This window comes from Nanorana parkeri, unplaced genomic scaffold (genome assembly GCF_000935625.1).
Source record: "Nanorana parkeri isolate BGI_ZX_2015 unplaced genomic scaffold, ASM93562v1 scaffold77, whole genome shotgun sequence".
Classification (NCBI taxonomy): Eukaryota; Metazoa; Chordata; class Amphibia; order Anura; family Dicroglossidae; genus Nanorana; species Nanorana parkeri.
In genome coordinates this window covers 1,433,001-1,455,574 of record NW_017306345.1, presented here as the reverse complement: position 1 = coordinate 1,455,574, position 22,574 = coordinate 1,433,001, and the positions used below count along the sequence as shown (strand labels likewise).

Below are 22,574 nucleotides of genomic sequence, written 5' to 3'. Positions count from 1 at the left end.
TCTTTAACAGATCTAGCGCTGCACCCTTCCTGATTCTCCAAGCAGCTTTACGTCATGGGGCGGGGCTCCTGTGCAACTCAACTACTACAGGTACAGGTAGCACGGTGGTCTGTCGAAAGAGCCAATTCATCGAAATCTCCTACTACCAAGCTACCAGAAGCGACGTAATTGGAGATTTCGATGAATTGGCTCTTTCGATAGAACACGTGATCCTCTAGGAACTAGTGGTAGTCACAGCCAAAGATAACGTCTGCGGATACGTAAGGTCATCGTTACGTCATTTTCCCGCGTACCGGAAGAGGAAGGGCACATGTTTAGGTTTTGGTTCTGCCCGGAAAGTTGTGCTGAGTGACCGTGACCTGGCTGGGGGGCGCCTGTGTGATCTCCATTGACAGCCTGTTATTCTCTAGATGAGGTTCAATTATTTATTTTTTTATACGTTGTCATTATTGTGGGCTCTCATGGGAATGCTTATCAGAGAGTTGTGAGAGTGTTTGTCGGAGTCAGTATGGGGTCTAAAGCTGCCCACTTATGTTCTAGACCAATCAGGTTTACAGAATGATGCACCAAAATATCCGGTCTGGTAACCTTATCTTGCCTGTGTGATGTTTTCCCTTACAGTGCGTCCTGGTTTACTTACTTAACGTGTACAAAACTTGATTGTGGATTATAAAAGTACTTTAAAATGCTGCCGGATGTGCTCTCAAACTACATGTACCATTGCTTGAAGACTTGCCCTACTAACCCCCTTGTCTTCAATTGTACTGTCTCCGTTATATTGTAAAGCACTGTGCAAAATGTTGGTTCTATATAAATCCTGCATTATATTAATAATCAGTCTCCTCTACAGTTCTGTACAAGTTACATGTAATATAGTGCTCATGTATGCATCAGCATTGTACGGAGGACAGTGACCCATTCCTGACACTCTGTGTTCATGTAGAAGCTTCAGATCTAATATGCCGAAGCTTTTCAGGGCTAGTTTAGTGAAGCTGATTAACCTCTCAGCATGCCTTTGTTTTATAGGAGTGACCCGGGTGACATCTGACAAATGTTGCGTAAACACTCTATGATCAATTCAACATAGATGTATGTACCGTTTTACCTTTTATTTTACTCTGTGTATGTGGCATATGTGTATGTGAGTAGATTTGCTTGGGTTTCCCTTTATGCTGAATTTTCTAAAGTCCTTGACATATTATTTGATGCACATGGGTAACTGGTTTCTGGGCATTTTACAATGCAGAGATGATCCAGTGTGAGAGCTAAATGCTAGAGATCATTATACAATATCTCCAGAAGAAAATCCAAAGACAATTCAGCAGTGTCTACAGCAAATAAATTCCAATAAAAAAGGTATCATTGCACACTGCATTTTTGTCTTTTTTGACACATATATCTATCTATCTATCTAGCACCAATCGCACACCTCCCTGTATGGCATGATGCATAAATATCTGCTTGTATTTCTCAGCATTGAGGACAACATTGATCCTGACTAAATTAATTGGCAGAAATGCAAGCAAGCAACCTCCACCATGCTTCACCGTTGCCTGCAGACACTCATAAGGGTGGTCACACCAAATATTGATTTAGATTTATTTTCTGTTCATTTTGTTCATTTATAAAAATAAACTAACACTTATTTCTGAAAGCATTCTTACTTTACAGCATTTTTTTAACACCTTCCTAAAACTTTTGATATATAGCTATAGATCTACCGTGGCCACAAATATTGGCACCACAGCATTTCTGTCAGATAATGCACCACTTTGTGCAGAAAATTGTTGCAATTACAAATGATTAGTGATTCTTATGTTTATATAGGTATGACACAGAAACGTGGAGAGAAGATTTTGGATTTTTGCGTGCAATGTGTCAGTTTTGGCCTTGTGTCATAGCAATACAAGCAAAAGAAATAAACATGTATTATACACACACGATAACAAGATCTTTAATATGGATTGGTTTAAATGTGTGTTGCATATTTTTGTTCTAGGAAAGAATGTAACGGTCTGGGGTTTTTTTTTTTTTTTTATATAGGTGCACAGGATGCATACAGGAAACACAATTTGAATTTGCCCTTCAGTCAGAGGACCACGATGACCTCAGCGTGTTGGATGCTGCGGGCGTGTACAAGGAGGAATTGGGGTCACGGACGAAGGTCTGCATTTATGTTTGTGCATTGTAAGGCCGCATTAGTACATTATTTAAATGGCATCTTCAGGTCAAACTTTAAGTTTTCCATTATCATTTTGGTATACAGACGTTTCCCCATTGGTATAGATGAGTAAATATCTGATACAAAGATACTTCTTGAAGTTTTATATCCTTGATGTATGTCTTTTAGATCAATGAGATTTATCCACAGTTTCCAGTGACAACTTCTGGAAATTCAGAAAATATCCTCCGCCATCCTCTTACCTTCCGTTTACAATACTGAGAGATCCACAAAAAGCAAAAACTTTGTCTCAGTATGTTCAGACCCTTTCACAACAGGGGCAGTTATACTGGCCCCAGAATCAGAGAAATACACAGGGTTTTATTCCACAAAATGTATGTTGAAAAGTAGACTGTGGTGAAAACCAGTACAGGATCTCAAAACACTAAGCTGTTTTATACGGATTGAGAAATTTACGGTGGAGTCACAGCATTCAGTGATCTTATCGATCCCATCGGGCGACTGGGTGATTTCTCTGGATTTTCAAGATGAATACCTTCACACACTGGTTCTTCCAAGATTCCAGTCCTTCAAGATAGGGACTCTGCATTTGCAGTGTATTCACCCAGAACTTTCTTAAGTCCTGATATTGGTCCCAGTGCCATTCAGGGCTTATTCACACTATATCCAGTGCATTCCAGCACGGTTAGTGGCTGGAATGCACTGGATCACATAGAGCAAGCATCCCTGCGTTCTGGGGCAAGAGGGGGCTTGCCGGTGCTATTCATGTCAATGGTAACGCAGCCATGCCTCCCACCCGTGCGATCGCCCCCACCAGAATGTGTGGTACAGCAATACCCTATATGTATTGGATGCACTATTTTTTGCGAACGCACCGGACCTCAGGCATTGCTGTGCCATCGCATTGCAGCTGGGAACCGTGGCTGCGATGCCATTCAGATGAATGGCTCTGAGGCGCCCCCCTCCACCCTAACGCGGGAGGCTTTAATTATGCAATCCAGTGCATTCTGGCCACTAACTGTAGAACACACTGGATGTGGTGGGAAACAGCCCTCAGAGAGAGGTGTCCTACATTACCTGGACAACTTTCTCCTATTGCAACAACACAAGGACGTTTTTCTGAATCAATGACAGATTCTGATCGAGACTTTGGAGAATCTGATTTAACAGCACAAATTATTTTTAAATGTAGCTCTCTTGACACTGCCAGTTAGTGATTTGTGTTTGTGTGCTCTGAAAGCTTCTGGGGGTTGTATTGACTCTGCCGAATGCCTTACGTTAAAATGACTTAATCAGAGGTGTGGAGCCAATCAAAAGAAAAGGTGTTTTTTGATGGGTTCCACACCTTTTTAGGGCTTACTCACTCTAGATGGAGTGCTTTCCGGCCCGATTTTGGCCGGAACGCACTGCCTCGCAGTGCATCTTTAAGACCCCTAATGCCACCTAGGGACCCCCAGAGAAGCTGATGAAGCAGAGACCTGCTTCACCAGCTTCTCTCCGGTTTCTGTACCGGAGAGTGACACTGAATGCAGGAAGTGATGTAATACACATCACTGCCTGCATTCAGAAGAGGAGGAGATCAAACAGAGCTCGTGTACTGAGCTCCACAGAGCTGCTGTGTTGGGCTTGCACCGGGCACAGCGGAGCCCGGGATCGCCGGCTGCTGCGGAGCGGGGCGCACACCCACGCTCTTATTACAAGCGACTGGGCGTCTCTACAGACGCCCGAATGCTTGTATAGTAAAGTCAAAGCGATATGAACGGATCCTGGTATTTGAGTGTTATATGTATAGAATTGCTAGGGGTGCTGCCCCACTTCAGCCGGGGGGGAACTGTGGAACTGGAATACAAAAAAAGGACAGAAGGGCGCCAAACCTAGTGCAGATTTATTTTTATTTTCTTTGAAGGGGCGTGACCCCGGAAACGCGTCAACGACGTCACAACACAGTGACACACAGGCTGATTGCAGTCCTGAAACTGCTATTTCTTTGAAATCATCTATACAAGCTGTAGTTTGACCTACCATTGTGAGTACCTTTGCACTCCTTACTTTTGTGTCTTTTAAAAATAAAAAATAATCTGCACTAGGTTGGGCGCCCTTCTGCCCGAATGCTTGTATGTAAACAGCCATCGCTGGCTGTTTACAGTGCAGGCTGGGCACGAGCGGGATGGGTTGGGGCGTTTAAAAACGCCCACCCGCTCTCAAGAAGCCGCTGTCTGGCCGTTTAATTACAACGGCCGGACAGCAGGTTGTTAATGAATGTAAGATGATTTTAAATCGGCATGCAGAGCTGCATGCTGCAGTGATTTTTAGTAAAAGAGGGTAAAGGTCCGCTTTAATGAATCCAGAGCTGCAGTATTGTCTCTTTTTATATCTGTCTAGAGCTAAACTTTAAAAAAAAAAAAAGTGAAATAGTTACTTAAGAATAGTTTTTGAGACTGGTTAACTTTTTTAAATTTCTTTCTATAGTGTTCTTTTTGAGCAAAGAAATGGATTCAAACATGCATCTAAGAAACCAGAGAAAATTGAAACTGAGCTTCAAAACAGCCAAGAGACCACAAGTCAAAGTAGTTTTACTCCTATAGCAGAACAGGTTCACCCTGCTCGTATCCACATACTGAAGCAACTTTACAAGCCTTTTCTTTTTACTGTTGGGGTATGTTTCCCCCCCCCCCCCCCTTTTGTTATGAAGGTTTTAGTGTATTATGCAAGAGTGATGTTAAGGTAGCTACTGACTTAGCACAGCAAACCTGTAAACCTAAAGTGTACTTCCACTTTTGCAGCTAAATTGGGTTAACACCTACTGTATATTTTTAGCATGGTTACCATTCACATAGCATAACTTTAAAAATGTTTTTTTACTTAAAATCCTACCTAGCTCCCCCTCCTAATCTCATTAAACTTCAAAAATAAAACGGGCCAGAAAATCATGTGCCAAACACCTTTTGAATGCTTTTTAGTTTGAACCACAATAATTTTCTTGTCTAAAAGTGTCTATTTTTTGCCTAATCCTTTCATCTCTGATCCTCCCCATGAAGAGTCCTATTTTGTGGGTGTTACTCATGCGGGCCCTTGTGTGGTGAGCGTGCATCCTATACATAAATGTAAACATTTGGATGTGGAGAATAAACTTGTAGATGTACCCTATGCCGCGGACAGTGTAACAGCTGAAGCCCTGTTCTAACACCCCAGGTTCCACCTGCCATGGACAGCCCATGTCTGTGTAGTACAGACTGTAAGCTGTGCCTTCAACATTCTACCTGACCTCATGCCTCTCTCCCCCTGCATTCTATGCAATGGCGCTTGTCTCGGTGCTGATTATTACATGTCCCCTCACTACTGCATTGTTGGATGGCCATGAGTGCAGGAGGGGTGACCTGTCCAACCATGCAGCTAGTGTTAGACAGCACATAGGAAGATAGGCCAAAGTACTGTATGTAGTTTGCCTCATTGGGGGTTGGGGAGATGTTGCATAATTAACCCTGTCTGTACTGTGCTGGCTGATCTTGTTATCCTTTTGTAAATTGGACAAACAAGCCCCCTATGTGATGGCTAATATACAGTGACCGATCCTCTTTATGGAGACATCAGGGTCTTTCAAATCCCTAATATCACCTAGCGACCCCCAGAGAAGCTGATGAAGCAGAGATCTGCTTCTCACCAGCTTCTGTAGCCGGGAATGACAGCTGAATGCAGAAGGGATGTAATAAACATCACTTCCTGGATTCAGAGAACAGGGAGGAGATCAGAGAGGGATTGTGTACTGAACTCCCTTTGATCGCCTGTCACAGGGCGGGATCAGCGATCGGGCGTCTCCACAGACACCGGAACACTTGTATGCAAACAGCCATCGCTGGCTGTTTACATTTCTAGAAGATTTCCAGCTCATGCGTGCCACCTAGCACCGGACACGAACAGGGAGGGAAAGGACGTCTAAAAACGCACACCCGCATTCAAGAAGCCACCATCAGGCCGTTTAATTAAAACTGCCGGACAGCAGGTGGTTAAATTATGGTAGCATATATAATTGTCACACAAGCCATTTTGTAATTTAATGTTATTAAAAATGACCTTTCTGTTTTAAAACTGCCACAAAAATTCAATGCGATATGTGGACCAGGGGGGTGTTCCGTACACACTTGGTGTAAGGAACACCCCCAGAAACGTCACTTCCTGCTTCTGTAATTTTCCCAAAAATGTGCACTAAGGTACAAGTACAATTTTTGGCATCCCTTGCAATAGGGTTTTCATTTTTGGGGGGATACTCCCTATGGGTTAATTACAACTAAAGGGATGCAGACACTGCAACCTTCCCTATTATAAATCCAGGAAGCCCACCAACTGGTTATAATGTACCTGGACCCTCCTATTAAGGGATCAGTTTGGAAGTGACACGCTCAACAAACAGCGTTTTCTTCAGAACAGGAATGGGTAGGAAACTGCAACTAAGTTGGTTAAAATCCTTGCAATGTACATTAATTACCCAGAGAGGATTGATCCACCCCCCCACCCCAACAAAAGGGCAATTGCTCTTTGTTAGCAAAAACGTATCTTATTTGTGTATCACTCGGCTATAGATCCTCAAATCATCTCAGAATTGGTGCTGACACTGTCCTTCCTTCTGGTCGGTGGCTACTTTTGTTCCCCATGGTCCCTGTGTGTGTTGTAATGTAAACATGTATTAATGTCACCAGCCCACCAAAATCCTTTCAGGATCACCAAATGTTCATTTATTGAAGATTCTTATCATAGAACAAGCGTAATCGAGGCCGCACAGGGTCCTTTCATCAGGCTTAACATTGACGATCCTGAAAGGGTTTTGGTGTGCTGGTGACACTTGTACGTACATGTTTGCTGAATACTGGTGGCGCCATCAGCAGTCACTGCGAGCACTCGCCCCCATTGCAAGGGACTTTCGGTAAGGAGTGCGACAAGCAAGTTTAATATTGCATTGTGTTTATAAAGTAGTCACCATGTGTACATCACAGGAGTGAGCTTGAGGTGCTACTTTACACCACACACAGGGACCATGGGGAACTGTTGTGTTCAGGTTTTTGATTTTTGAAGTGTGTGTGTGTGTATATAGTTGGGTATACAACTGTACAGATTATGATGAATATGACTGATCAGTTTTCAGGTAGCTGTTTTGGAATAGCGGCCATTTGGCAGTATGAATCTTTGAAAAATCGTATGAAAACTTACTTTGAAGATATTCGAGCAGATTGGCTAGAGAAGATAAGGCCTCCAAAGCAAGGGAACTTCAGGAAGGAGGTAAAGTAGGGGAGTCCCTCTGTAAAGGGCAGGTATGCCTTATCTTCAATAATATTGTTTTAGTTATTTTCTTTTTTTTTTATGGCTTCATGTTCCAAACATGTGAGTCTGCTAAGTGAACGCAAGAATTTCCGTTTTGTATCTTCCGTACGTCAATTTCTATTCTTGTAACTGTTTAGATCATATTGCATGTACTGTATTGCCAAATGTATTACTTTGTGGCTGTGACATGGTGTGGACAATATGTTGCCACACAGAAAATTAATGTTTCAGTTAAAACAAATGTTGTGAAAAGAGTTAAAGGATAATTAAACCCTCCAGTTTTTTTGCATATATCTACTGCTAGCAAGCACTAGATGTATGCAAAAAGTGTAAAAAAAACCAAAAAAACCCGCTTTGAAAAGGGTTAATACTCACCTGTGTCTTCCCCGCACGCTCCCGTCCGAAAATTTGAAAATTCTCGGGGGCGGCCACAAAGCAGATCACATTTTCGGCCGCGACGCGAGGAGAGACACAAGGTAAGTCTATGGACGCGTGCACCCGCATGCAGACACCGTGGGACAGGAAGTGCCAGCACAAGGACAGGAGTCGGTGCTGGATCGGAAACCCGCCGCAACGCTGGAGGGACAGATGAAAAGTACAAGAAAGAAGATGATTGGATTAAGAAACATCATTTAAGGTAAGTACTGACATTGTGGGGGGGGGGGAGGGGGGAGGTTTCCCGGGGTGTAGTATAACCATCTTTAAACAAGCAAATCCTTTTTTCCAGGGGCATATCTACTTATCTCTCCAAGTAACTGTTAATGTCTTATTGTAAACAAAGCACAAGCTTTGGGAATTAATACAGATGAAAAAATGCTTAAGCAAAAGTTATGTCCACTGCATGTTTCAGCAAGCAATAGAACCAAAGATATAACCAATTGAAAGTATATGCAAGTTTTAAGTTTCTTTTGTAGAAGTTGAGCTTTTCCTTCTACCACCTGTGTGTTAGGCCATCCATCCCATTTAAAGGGCAGCATGAGAAATTTGAGGGGTGTGGTCCAGCTTAACTCATAGAGAAAAAGTTGAACTTGTTGAAGGTGTTCCTTTGGTTCTGCGTTTAATTTATATCATCATGCTCAGTTTGGGTTTCCCAGGTTTGTGACAGGTTTACTTTCATTCTGATCTTTCAGATTTTGCTGTAATACCAGAAAGGTAAAATTTTTAGCTGCACAAAGGTAAAGAGCCCTTTCAGTGCTCTTGATTATATGCAGGAGTTTAGCTTACTTATAACACCCTTTTTTCAGGAAATTTGAATGTGAAGATGACTATTTGGCTGTTTTCTCAATGGGAAAAGCTCTTAGAATGCTAGATTTAATTGGGTATTCAACCTGATACTACATTTGATTGTAGTCAACAGCGTATGAGGGATACCGTGGCATGTTTTAAGTGGAGTGATTCTTCAGGCACTATTCCACCTTTCACTTGCGACCATCCTTTTGTGAGACCCTATGAGGGGCAAGTGACCTTGTCTGGCCATAAAGTGGATCTATGGGCAAACAACGACATATGATGTGGTCTGTCACTACCATTAAAACTGAACTCCGGGTAACAAAAATAGCTTTTCTAAAGCTCCCCACATTGTCCCTTTTAAATTAAATTAAACAGATTTTTACCTGACCTTTTAATATAGAAACCTTTAACTTTTAAACCCTGGAACATCATCACAGGGTTTCCAAAAAAAGTATTCCTAGTTAGAGCCGGTGGGAGGAGCGGACGGGGCACCCTACATGTCTTCCTGTATATGTAGGGTACCCAGTTAGAGCTAGTGTGGGTGGGACTATGAAGTTTAACATGGGAGGACCCCTGTCATCACTGCAGCATTGTAGTATGAAGGAAAGCTGCATCTCTACAAGTGCAGATATGTGTAAAGGCAACTGACAGCATTGAGCAGCATAGCAGAGCAGTGGTGCTTCTGCTCCCTACTCGCCTTCTCATTTGTCCCCTACATGGCAGAGACTGTTTATCATGAGCAAACAGGAACACTTTCCCATTTTGCCATGTCTAGGAGTATTCTTTTTCTATATAGAGATAAAAGCCTGTAGAACTTTATGGCATCCCACATCTTCATGGAATAGTTAAAGGTTGGATCCAGTATCTTAAAGCAGTGTGGTGAAGGGAGCCAAGTCAGGTTGTAGGAAATGAGGAGTGAGGATCACCAGCACTCAGAAGACGATGTTCAAATCTTATTATTCATTTATTTAAGCAAATTTATCACATAGCGAATGTTTTGGGACCACAGGAGAGTCCCTTCATCAGGGCAGAGGATAGTTAGACTCCCAGTTACAAAAGTCTCAATGTCCATGTGAATGCATATTAACTTGTACATTTAAGAAAGGTATGCGGATCAAGTGAAAGGGTAGTGTGGGGTTTGCTGAGATAATCTAAAGCTTTATGGTACATGCCTGCAATTTTCACTACTTGGTTATTCAGAATATTTCTATTGGCCACTACCAGAGGATCAAGGCCGAAGAAAAAATATTAGTGAGAGGGGACATCCCTCTCTGGTGCCTCTGTGGATTTGGAAGACATTGGAGGAATAGCTGCCACATGTAATGGAGTTGAGTTAAGAGCCAAGCTCCATGTAAAAAAAAAAAAAATGTTGTGAAAGCCCTGCTTGTATAGTGCAAAAATGACATATTCCAAAGAAAGCATATCGCAAGATTTGTATAAGTCTAGGAACAATAGCATAGTTTTAAGCGAGCATGTGTGGTTGAGGCTAGTAAGTTGGATCATATGGCTTAAGTGGTTCGTTCTCTGCCTGCGACGTAATATTACCATCTAACCCACCTGATGAATGATCAGGCCTAAAAAAGGAATTCAGCCTAGTAGCCAGCACTATGGCCAAGATTTTAATGTCGACATTAAAGGAGAACTATGGGCTCAGGTCTTTTCCCCATAGTTCTCCTAAGGGTCACGGGAGAATACAAACTAGAGTTCTACAGCTCGCGGTATACTGAGATGCTGCAGTCGGAACGGATCCTGACTGTCTGGATCCACCCAGCTGCGTGAGTGACATCTGGCTCTGCCTATCTAGAGGCAGAGCCAGCTGTGCCCTCCCCTGTCCGTTCTGCCAGTCAGCACTGGAGGATCGGACGGGGGGGATCCCTGCAGGGAGCCGTGAGTGACTGTCACTCACGGCACTCTGCAGGGATAGATCGAGAAGTGAGCAAGCGACGGTATGTGTTCGCTCACTTCCCAATCTACTGAGCCGGCCTGTGACAGTTTCATTGTCACAGGTCGGCTCAGATTATGAGGCTGAGTGATGATCACTCGCCTCACAATTCTCCTTTTAAGTAGTAGTCTATGCCTAAAGTAGACCATCCATGCGGGTCTGTCAGGTGTAGGTAGCATTACTATGGTAATAGAATATACCATAGTAACGCTAGGAAGTGAATAGCATAGAATGCCAGGACATTTTGCTTATTTATAGAGGGAGGGCATCTCCACCACCCACAAGGTGTGTTACCATAGATGGAAAAAGGCTGCGGTGTATGTTTGCTGTTCATTGTCCACCAGTGGGGACTGAGCAGAAGGTTTATATGCCAAGAAGCTGCCAGGTTTGAGAGCAATGAGACGGGTTCTTCTGAGAGGACTAGGAAGAGCAATGAGCTGCTTCAGCCCTCCATTGGGTATCTGCTTTAGGTGACTGGCTGGGGTTAAGATTTGGTGGTGGCTGCAGGCAGTTTAATGCATTATGTTGTGATAAGTGATTGAAGAATTCTTGGTAGCAAAATTCAGAGGACTCGCAAGCTGCTTTTTTAACAGGTGGTCTTTAGTGTTAAAATAATGTTTTTAATGATGGCCCTTTGGCAGGCTATCCGTTTCTGTGGTCAATGTTCGATAGACCCTGTCGATTTGTCATTTTTAGTTGCTTTGCATTGCTAATAAAATATGGCTTTGATGAGATGTGATGCTACAGTAGATTGTGCATTTGTCTCCTTAGGTAAATGAATGGTGGAACAGTCTGAGTGAGGGACAGAAGACTGTGTCAGGTAAGAGTGAACATGGTTCCTACCAAGCTCCACCAAAACACATTCTAAACACTGGGGGGAATTTATCATAGCAATTGCGAGTGTATATATTTGATGCACTTTGCGCCAGATTTATGATGCTAGTTTCATGTTGCTCATACATGATGTTTATTAGACTCCAGGAAAGAAGACTTGTAACTCCGGGCAAAAAGCTTAACTGTCGCTTCTTGAAGAAGTGGTCATGGGGACTTCATATGTTGCGATTGTTTTGTTAGGTGATGCTCCAGTTTCAGACAGCCGCAGAACAAGTGCAGATAAAAACAGGTGCAAAACACGCGCAGTTGGAAAAGTAGTGTAAGCTCTGGTTCAAAACAGGGGCACATGTTAAGATAGATTTGCACATTAAAAAAAATGATCTAAGAGGCTAAAACTTGCAATTGCTTTGATAAATTCCCCCCACTGTATCTTCTAATTGTAAAGCGCAGGAAGTAATATATGTAGTTAGTTTCCTCCTTTCAGCTTGATCTACAGATTGTATGTTTTTAAATAATACTATAGTAGGTTATTTGGAAGTAAAGCATTTTTTAATTAATACATTTTAATTGCAAAGTAAAAGAAAGTGAAGATAAAATGTGGAGTTAGACTTCATGAAGATGGTGCTGGCGTTCTGTCTTAAAGTTTATTTCCTCTTTTGCAGACAAATTGAGAAGATCCTACTATGTTATGTGTTCCCATTCACACCACATCTAAAAATATTATTTCTTATCTTTTATTTATTACAGGTATTTATATAGCGCCAACAATTTACGCAGTGCTTTACATAGTTGCACATTCACATCAGTCCCTAGCCTCAAGGAGCTTACAATCTAAGGTCCCTATCTCTCATGCATACTTAGAGGTCCAACTTAGAGAGGAGCCAATTAACCTGCCAGCATGTCTTTTGGAGTGTGAGAGGAAACCGGAATACCCGGAGGAAACCCACGCAAGCACAGGGAGGACATGCAAACTGTGCTGCCCATAGATTCAGATTTTAGATTCAGGCCTCTTCAAGCTTCTCTCAGTTTCAGTTACAGCAAACTCTGACGGTCCCTATAGAAAGACTAGCGACAGACTTGGCTCCCCCCTCATTAACATATAATTCTTGTCGTAATCTTTAACCTGTTGTTGGAGCAGACAATGTTCAAAACTAGTTTACAACTGATAGTGAGATCTGCCAGCTTGGTACAGACAGGATTCATTTTGTTAACATTAACTTGCCTAGCCCCCTTGCCTACAGAGGAAGATTCAGTACAGAGAACAACTTTCTTTCAAAACTGAGCTTGTTTTGGGCAAACAGCAATTTCATTATGTTAAGATATGTGAAGAGAAACATGTAACACATCTAAAATAAGTGTTATCCCAATTTGGCTGCAGAAGTGGAAGTACACTTTAAGCTAGGGTTCTGTCATAATGGTGACCCAAAATGGTGCAGGGGCCGCATTCACGTCGTAAATAAACACTGCCTGCATCAGAATATTCCCAGTCATGCATAGTGTACAGTTACTCCCTCACTCTCCTAAAGCAGTATGTTCCATGCATGCGCATTAATGTGGTTTACGTTCCCCCACACAGGCATAGGTTATTGTCCCTCCCGCGCTCCCAATGTTTCCGCACTCTGCAATGCTTAAACCAATATTGAGATCCTGGGCATGACTAGTAGCGTACTGCCACACTGTGCACAAGTGGGATTTCACTGCCATATTTCTGCCATCACAGTATGGCGGCAGTTTTCAGCCCTTGTGCGGTACTGCTGCTATTTATCTACCTTTCTCGCTCGTAAACCGCATTACTGTGCATACCTTTCCTCTCAGTACTCTGACCTCAGCCCCTTCCTTTCAGCATCATGTCAGCGAGCTTTTACCTGTCTGCATCCTTCCAGCAGCTCTTTCCTGTTAGTACTCTTCCAGTATCCCCTTCCTGCTGTCAACAGCATTCCCCCCTCCCCGCTTTCTAATGCCACGTCTGTCACAACACCCCCTTATCACCACATCTGCTTGACTGGCCCACCCGCCCCACCAAGCTACCTAATCCCGCTCCCCCTCCATGTTTTTAGCACCCCGCCTGCATCAACCCTGCACTTATCATCATACTTGCATGCCCACTCCCTCCTGCACTCAACACTAGGCCTGTACCCCCTCCCACCTTGACCAAACGGTTTAACACTCCCCATGACCATGTCTGCACACTTCCCCTGCCACCATTTTAGCCCACCCCAATTCCCGCAATCTTACCTGTTTTGAAACATGCACAATTTTGCTAGTAAAATGTCAAAAATACTAATTTCGGTCTTTTTTTTTTCCCCATTTGCCTTTCATTTTCTTTGCAACTCTCTATAGGTATCATTGCAGCTAACATATTGGTATTTTGCCTTTGGAGAGTTCCTTCCATGCAACGCACAATGATCCGATACTTCACATCCAACCCTGCATCTAGTAAGTGTTTTCTTTACTAGGAAAAACATACAAGTATATACAGTCATGTGTGAAAGTAAGTACACCCATGAAAATTGTTGACTTTTTAAAATATATTCAAAGAGGTAAACATTAGATTTTCATTCAAATAGTGGCTGCAGATAAATTTTATACACTTGAACAATGACACACAAAACTGATGTGGTGTATTAATTTTCATCACCTAAATGAATGAAAAGGCAGACTTTTCACATGGATGTACACCACTTCAACACCATTAAATTAGAATCTACTGTTCCAGGTTATGTGCCAGTGGTAAGAACTTCTGGAAGTATGCAGGTGCAGTCTGTCTTAATAAACCTTGAATATCTGGGATGTGGTATTCTCTTTGCCATTGATGTGCGCAGTATTATCATGCAGGGATCAAATCAGCTCTCTGTCGCCCTTTTCCCAAAAAGTTTGGAAATGCCTATGAGTCTAACAAGGGCATTAAAAAGTGTAGTTTTGAAACCACTAATAAGAGTTCACCGATCAGTGCTAAAAGAAGTCTCCAAGAACTCCAGAATATTATTGTGGCATCTGCTGGTAACATTTGCAACAGTTGGTGCCAAAGTTGCATTCATCTACAATTCGAAAGAGATTGGATCAATTTATTGTTTTTATGGACTGATGTATCAGTAGACTTTTTTTGGTGCAAACTGAAGACCACATTTCAGGAGAAGAACATACCAGCGGAGAAGCACAGCTGTGTAAATGTTATGCTTTGGGGTTGCTTTAAGGCCTGGGCAACTTGTAGTCATTGAGTAAGCTCTGACATCAAATCTGTGTGTTTGATGAGACTATAAGGCCATCTGTCTAAAAGTTGAAGTTAATTTGGAAATTATTCTTTCAGCGCCATAAGGATCCAAAGCACACTTTTAAATCCTTCAATGAATGGCTCAAAAATAAGAAATGGTTGGTTATGGCCAGACCTAGTCAAAGCCCTGACTTAAATCCTATTAAAATGTTGTGTGGGAATGTGAAATGGGTAGTTCATGCAAGGAAACCCCCAAACATCTTGCAACTGAAAGAATTCTGTATGGAGGAGGGGTCAAAGGTTTTACCAAGTCAATGTCAGAGATTGGTGGGCAGTTATCCAAAACGCCTACAAGAAGTAATTTCTGATAGTGGGAGCAATACCTGCAATGCTGACTGCCTCATTTCTTTATCAGTGCAATGCATATGGTGTGAATGAGCCCTCACATACATCCATGTCTTCCAGGTGTAAACATATGAATTCTAGATTGCCATGAATCTGGAAGAGCTGCTCTACACTCTCAAAATTGTGCTCAGAAGTAAATGGACACATTGACCAAGCTCTCAAGATTGTCAAGCCCAGGTGGTCTTGTGTTAGAGCTTGGGTGCTCCTTGATTAATTACAGATTTTTTTTTTTTTTTTCTATAAATAAAAGTAAAAATAAATATTTTAAACATGGGACGTTTCTGCAAATGTAAATCCACAATTATTTTTTTCTGACTAATAAATTAAGAGAAAAAGTGTTCAAAAGGTGGAACATACTGTCAGTCGGTGCTTGGTACCACAACAATAGGGATCAATCACAGCCTCCAAACATTTATTGTAGCTAGCAAACAGTATTTGTCTTGCTATATGATTTTTGTCTTCACTCTATCATGCAGAATGTTTCTATTTTAGAAGTATTTTTAGGGTGTCATCATGTGTTTGTCCTGTTTGAGACCTGCCTAATATTCAAATCTGGGTACAGTGAAGGTCATTCGGGAGCAATAAAGCTTAACTTCAGCCAAAAATGTTATTTTATAGTTTGGGGGGGAACATAAACATTTGTGGTTTTTATTTTTTGTGTGACCATTGGGAATATAATACCTGATCCTTTACCCGTGCTTGAAATAAATGATTCCTTAGTCACAGGGACAGGAAAGCACGGACAGCAGTAATAAAAATTGTCTAACAATTCCCCCACTGTGCTAATATTGTTTTTGTCAATGTCCCCATTTGAGGGATCTGCCATCAATTCCTGTCCTATCAGGGACCCAGATGACAGTAAAAACCTGACACAGGCGCCGACCTTTTACTGCTCTATTCCTGGAGTTGAGCTTTATTATTTCGTTATTTTCTTGAAGCGGTTCGGGGTTGAATTGAAATGTTTTTGAAGTTGTATGCACTGTCTGTTTTACTAAATAGTCTATTTTCTACAGAGTCCATCTGCCTGCCCATGACTTTATCTACATTCAGCCACTACTCGTTTTTCCATCTGGCTGCAAATATGTATGTCCTGTGGACATTTTCCTCCAGTATTGTGTCAATTCTAGGCCAGGAACAATTTGTGGCTGTCTATATGTCCGCAGGTAAGAATCTGTGTGTGTCCCATCTACATAAGTGTTTTTAATGTTAATTAAATCAAATTTGTTAATTGTTCAGGGGTATTCGAAATGCTAACTCTGGAAATAAACTGGTTCATTTTGGGACTTACATTGGAGAATCTACATCATTCATGCTGTTAGGCAGCCAAAGTAAGCCCCTTCCTCTCCTCTTCCAATCATAGAATGTCTTGTAGTCTTTGAAGACATTTTGTCAATGGATGATGGTGAAGAGGGATGGGTGATGCGACTGGAGCACTGTACTGCTCAAGTCTCATCTCTCTCTTCCGTGTGCGGAAGCTGGCCGTTATATGCAGGAGACCACGTGCTGCAGGGTAAGACTTTTTTTGACCGTTGCAGCCACCCTCTGCACATAACATGCAGCTTTTTAATAACTTACACAACCAGTGCAGAGTAGATTATTTCCCCCGAGTGTGCCTTTTAAAGGTGGTGTATACTTTTGCACTCAGTTTTTTTTTGTGTGTGTGTGTATATTGTGATTAATTTAAAATCTGTTTTCAATCTGTTTACAGTAAAGTATATTTTAGTTGATCAGTATAAAAAAAAGAGAACTATCGGGTAACCTTTTTTAACCCATAGTTCGCTTTAGGGTCCCGGGAGGACATATACTAACCACCTCTCGTGACCTTAATTTTAGTATATAGCGGGCTATTGCTCGCTACATACTGAGGGCTGCAGCCGGGACTGATCCCGACAATACTGTCGGGATCCACCCACCCAGCTGGCTGATTGACAGAGGGCTCTGCCTATCTAGAGGCAGCATCAGCACTCTCAGCAGGGAGATGATCAGAAAGTGAATAAGCGATGGTATGTTTTCACTCGCTTCCCGCTCTATAGAGTCACCGTGTGACAGTTTCATTGTCACACGTTGGCTCTAACTATGAGGAGTGTAAATCAGTCACCTCATAGTTCTCCTTTTAAATCCACTTTGAATTAGTGCAAATTAATTAAGAGCTGTCCTGTACACATGTTCTGTTATCTCAAGGAGCCTAATTAGCCCTCCCATTTCTTATCTTAGGACTACAGAACAACTAGTCTCTATGTTGTGTAGTTAGGATAAGAGGGATAGTTTTAAAAGCTTAGGGGGAAAAACTGGGCCGGTCTGGCACCGCTAATGAGATTTTTTTTTTTTTTTTTTTATTTTCTCTTGACATACACTTTTAAGTTCTATGAAAGTAAAACATGAAAACTTCTCCAGTTAATTAACAAACTATGGATTACAGATTGTTGATTAGTGTGTACATTGCTTTACTGTTTTTCCTTTGCCCTTACAGGTGTTATATCTTCATTTGCAAGCTATGTCTCCAAAGTATCAATAGGACGCTTTGGCCCATCCCTTGGAGCTGTGTGTATTTTTATTTTTCATTATTTTCATTATTTAATATGCAGTTTCCTGGTTTATTTTGTCTTCAGGATCATAACGGGGCTTATGTATGAAAAGCCTGCTTCTACTTAATTTTGAATGTTGATCTGCAGAAATGACAGTTGTAATGTTATAGGTTGCTGTAGAAACATTCCTGCTCATGCTGGTACCCTTTACATGGAAAAGGCTCATTGTCACGGAAATGCTGGCTTGCTTTTATGGAATTGCTGCACTGCATCCCTGCTAGGTCCGGCTGGCATATACAGCCAGCTGAGCCCAGCTTGAGTCAGAAAGTGACCACCACCCCAGGATGTGGCAGACCCCACCCCCATCTAATCCACATATGGAATACTGATACTTAGACTGCTTTTAGCACATGGGATAGCCATATCATCTCATAAATAAAACTTAAGGCTAACATAAATGCATAAGATCACAATTTATATGGATGAAACTACTTTATATAACATCTGACAGATATTTAGAGTTTCAAAATACAAATTTAAATTAAGTACATTTTTCCAGTATAGTCGGTTATAGTCCCTGATGGAGTTTCTACCCATGGTTATATGCAGTCTCCCACTCAAACCTAAAACTTTCCCTTACCTAACTGTCAGTCCAATGTATTCTACTCACAGAAATGATTTGTAATGTTTCATTTAGACCTGGCCCCACATTTTGTTTTCAGAATCTGGATCCACTTGGCTTCACATTGCAGTAGTTTGTTCACATCGCTCCCTCTAAATCAATCATGTGTATAGTCCAAACCATTGAATTTAATTACTTATGCATTAACGCTACTACCAAGCTGCCAACTCACAGGAGTAGTCATTTTTCCGTTTGTTATAAGGTATGTATGGCCATATATCCTTTTACAAAATGGGTGTTTGGTTTTCCCCCACATAAAATACATATCATTCAAAATACAACAACTCTCGTTTGGCAGCGTACAAGATGTTTAGGGGTCCATTTTTGTCCATTAGGTAAATTGATGTATTTTCCTTGTTTGATCCAGGGGCATTGGTTTCATGTAGGGCTGCAACAACTAATCGATTATAATTAGAATCATTGGCAACGATTCTCATCATCAATTAGTTGCCACCGCTCTGCACCAGCGGGGAGGAGAGACCGCTGTGACTGCATTCACCCGCTGCCCTCCTGTACCATCGCTGCTGCCCCCCTTTCCCCCCCAAAACTTTGTAAAGGAATATCCAATCATGTGCAAGGAAAATATTGGGCAGCACGGTGGCGTAGTGGTTAGCACTTCTGCCTTGCCTGCTGCAACAAAACATCTAAAGGATAAGAAATATTTATTTTTTTTAATTACGTACGTTATGTGAACAGGAACAAACCTATAGAGGGGTTTTCTAAAATTTGACTGCAAAAGTGGAAACACTCTGTTTTCTTCAACCTGTATTTTCTTTATGGTGGTTAATTTGTTGTTCTCCACATTGTTGTTGAGGTCCGTCATTTTCAGATAGCAGTTTTCCCCTAGTGGTGCTACCGTGTTTCCCCGAAAATAAGACACTGTCTTATTTTCGGGGGAGGACTGGACGAGGTCCCGGAAGGCGGCGTGCTGTTGCCGGTCCCGGCGGATGTCGCTTCCATCATGCGGGCGTGAGCTGCGGGCATGTGGGCGGGAGCTGCGGCTGGCGCGTGGGCGGGGCGGGAGCTACGGCCGGTCTTTACACAGTTTTATGTGCAGCTACCCCGAAAGTAAGACCTAGCGGATCTCTGTAATATAAGACCTACCACCGAACTAGGTCTTATTTTCGGGGTAGGTCTTATATTGCAGAAATCCCTGAAGATAGCGCTAGGTCTTATTTTCGGGGTAGGTCTTACTTTCGGGGAAACACGGTACCTGCCCTGCTCTGGAACATCATACTTCTTCTTGGTGTGCTTCCAGGTTAGTGGCCATTTCCATTGTTGCTTTTTCTCATTTAGCTTTGTTCGAGCATTTCACATCCTTTTGTTTTTCTCAGTGGCTGTTGCCCATCCCTCAGTTGGGCTGCTTTTGGGCATCTCATATGTCTAAGGAATATTACTTTATCATCCTTTCAGGGACACAAGTAAATATGATTTTTGCACTCACCCTTCAGGGCCTGTTCACATGATATCAGGTCCTGATCAGGTGCGGATCTGCAGACGGGGTGCTACTGATCCAGTGCGTTTTTGATGCGTTCCAGTTTTGCAGGAGTGGGGCTGTCAGTATGTTAGCTGCAGTGCGTTTTTGACGTGTTTTTATGTGTTTTGCGTTTCCAGTCCGTTTCCTGACCGTACAAAATGTGACATGCAGTATTTTTTTCTGTCGTAACCTGAACAGTGCGCACGTGAGAACTGTAGCCCATAAAACGCATTGGGATGCATTTTTAGTGCAGGAGCGTACGGATCAGGTCAGCACAGAAAACGGACGTCGTGTGAACAGGCCCTCAATCTTTCTCTTAAAATGCATTGAGAGACACAGCTCTCACCCCTCTGTGTTTGTTGGCCTTATGTACTGCCTGCTCAACAAAACTAAAGCATGGTGGTTGCAGGCAGGGTTATGTGGGAGCTGGCTTAACCTTTTTTTTTTTTTGCCAGTGCCAAACTTGAAGGTGGCAGTATAACCCATTTGTCCAAGCATATGTACAGTCCTGTGTCCCTCAGTGGACTTAGGATTTTTATACTTACAGTAAAATTGTGTGTGTGTCAGTCCCACACCCCAACAAACCTTACGGATGGACATGTGGCAGTGCACTCGCATGTTTTGCAGTGCTCTGTCAAAAATGCTGCATGCACCAGAAAAATACTCCCCTTCCTATGTGCCTTTTCATTAATAACGGTGGTCCCCAATATATGGCCTGTTTGTTGCTGTAGGTTGGCTCCAGCAATAAGAATTCACTGCTTAAGAGGAGTGGCACCAGACATGGAGCCTACAAGTTAAGTGTTCCGCAAATACCAATTATGGCACACAATTTCCCATTGCCACAGGTAGGGGCGTATCTGCCGCGAGGCAAACAAGGCGTTTGCCTCGGGCGGCAGATTCCCAGGGAGCGGCAAAAATGCCGCCCCCCAAAACATTTAGGCAGTCGGTGTACGATCAAAAGTTCCCGGGCTGCACAGAAACCGGCAGCCTTGCGGGGAGGAAGCGGCGGGCGGTAGAGCAGGAGGAGACAGAAACGGAGCGGCAGGAGGCAGGGGGCGGGGATGGAAGAGGCCGAGTGAAGACGGAGCGGCAGGAAGCAGTGGGCGGACACAGAGAAGATGGGGGGCCGAGATCGAAGAAACGGGTGAAGACGGAGGAGGCGGAGCGCCGAAAACTGCAACAGAGGAGGCAAGGACAGAGACTGGTCCGCGATGGACGAGGCGGGAAGCGTCGCCCAGGCTCCAGTCGGAGGGAAGAAGCTGAGACGATTTGGCACCGAGGCAGTGGAGGAGGCTGGGTTTCCTGTGCCAGGTAGGTGGACTGTGCTGGCAGGGCCCAGCATAGGTTTTGCACAGCCCACCAAAGAGTCGCAGGTGGGCTGTGCAATACCTTTTGGTGGGCTTTGCAGGAACTGTGGGACTTTTCATGATCCTTAGGGGGCTCTGCAGCCTGCAAAGCCCACCACAGAACTTGCACAGCTCCCCTGAGATCCAGCAGACTGCAGGGTTTCAGGGGGTCTCTGCAGGAACTGTGGGGGGCTTTGCATGATCCGTAGGGGGCTCTGCAGCCTAGAAAGCACACCACAGATCTTGCACAGCCCCCCTGAGATGCAGCGGACTGCAGGGTTTTAGGGGGTCTCTGTAGTAACTGTGGGGGGCTTTGCATGATCCGTAGGGGGCTCTGCAGCCTGCAAAGCCCACCACAGATCTTGCACAGCCCCCCTGAGATCCATCAGACTGCAGGGTCTCAGGGGGTCTCTGCAGGACCTGTGGAGGGCTTTGCCGGGTCTCAGGGGGGCTTTGCAGGAACTGTGGGGGACTTTTCATGATCCTTAGGTGGCTCTGCAGCCTGCAAAGCCCACCGCAGAACTTGCACAGCTCCCCTGAGATCCAGCAGACTGCATGGTTTCAGGGGGTCTCTGCAGAAACTGTGGGGGGCTTTGCATGATCCGTAGGTGTCTCTGCAGCCTGCAAAGCACACCATAGATCTTGCACAGCCCCCCTGAGATGCAGCAGACTGCAGGGTCTCAGGGGGTCTCTGCAGTAACTGTGGGGGGCTTTGCATGATCCGTAGGGGGCTCTGCAGCCTGCAAAGCCCACCACAGATCTCGCACAGCAGCCTGCAAAGCCCACCACAGATCTTGCACAGCCCCCCTGAGATCCAGCAGACTGCAGGGTCTCAGGAGGTCTCTTCAGGACCTGTGGAGGGCTTTGCCGGGTCTCAGGGGGGCTTTGCAGGATCTGTGGTGGGCTCTGCTGGGTCTATGGTGGGCAGAGCCCATTACAGATCCTGCACAGCCCCCCTGAGATCCAGCAGACTGCGGGTGCCACAGGGGGTCTGTGCAGAATCTGTGGGGGGCTTTGCAGGGTCTCAGGGGGCTGTGCAGGATCTGTGGTGGGCTCTGCCCACCATAGACCTCACAGAGCTCACCACAAATCCTGCAAAGCCCCCATGAGACCACAGCTTTCCTGCAACGCTAATAGCGTAAAATAGCGTAAAAGGTGGATACAGCGTGTGTACTGTATCCAGCATCTGACAGGTTATTCACAAAGTATAGGAAGGGGTGGGGGAAATGTAGTGTTTATGGGGGGGAGGGGGCGCCCGAGTTTTGCCTTGCCTAGGGCAGCTCCAAACCAGAATACACCACTGGCCACAGGGACACCATTCCTCCCATTGACAGAGGCATTATTTTGACCACGGGCATTTATTACTTCCTCTGACCACTGACGCAGGAGGATTTATTACTCTCACTTTCCACTGACACAGAAGTATT

General features: G+C 43.7%; 1 protein-coding gene across 2 annotated transcripts in view; it reads left to right on the top strand.

The window, feature by feature from the left end:
- The first annotated feature begins 386 nt into the window (after positions 1–386).
- PARL (presenilin associated rhomboid like) overlaps positions 387–22,574 on the top strand; it is a 29,391-nt gene continuing 7,203 nt past the window's right edge. Inside the window, exons 1-8 of one of the 2 annotated variants that reach the window (XM_018576798.1) lie at positions 387–415; positions 2,044–2,164; positions 4,652–4,838; positions 7,313–7,453; positions 11,439–11,487; positions 13,842–13,937; positions 16,131–16,280; positions 17,588–17,658. In XM_018576798.1, coding sequence (XP_018432300.1) covers positions 2,103–2,164; positions 4,652–4,838; positions 7,313–7,453; positions 11,439–11,487; positions 13,842–13,937; positions 16,131–16,280; positions 17,588–17,658 — 756 coding nt within the window. In that variant the 5' untranslated portion in view covers positions 387–415; positions 2,044–2,102. Of the gene's footprint in view, positions 416–528; positions 550–2,043; positions 2,165–4,651; positions 4,839–7,312; positions 7,454–11,438; positions 11,488–13,841; positions 13,938–16,130; positions 16,281–17,587; positions 17,659–22,574 lie in introns of those variants that run through there. The other variant, XM_018576799.1, reaches the window with a different exon arrangement.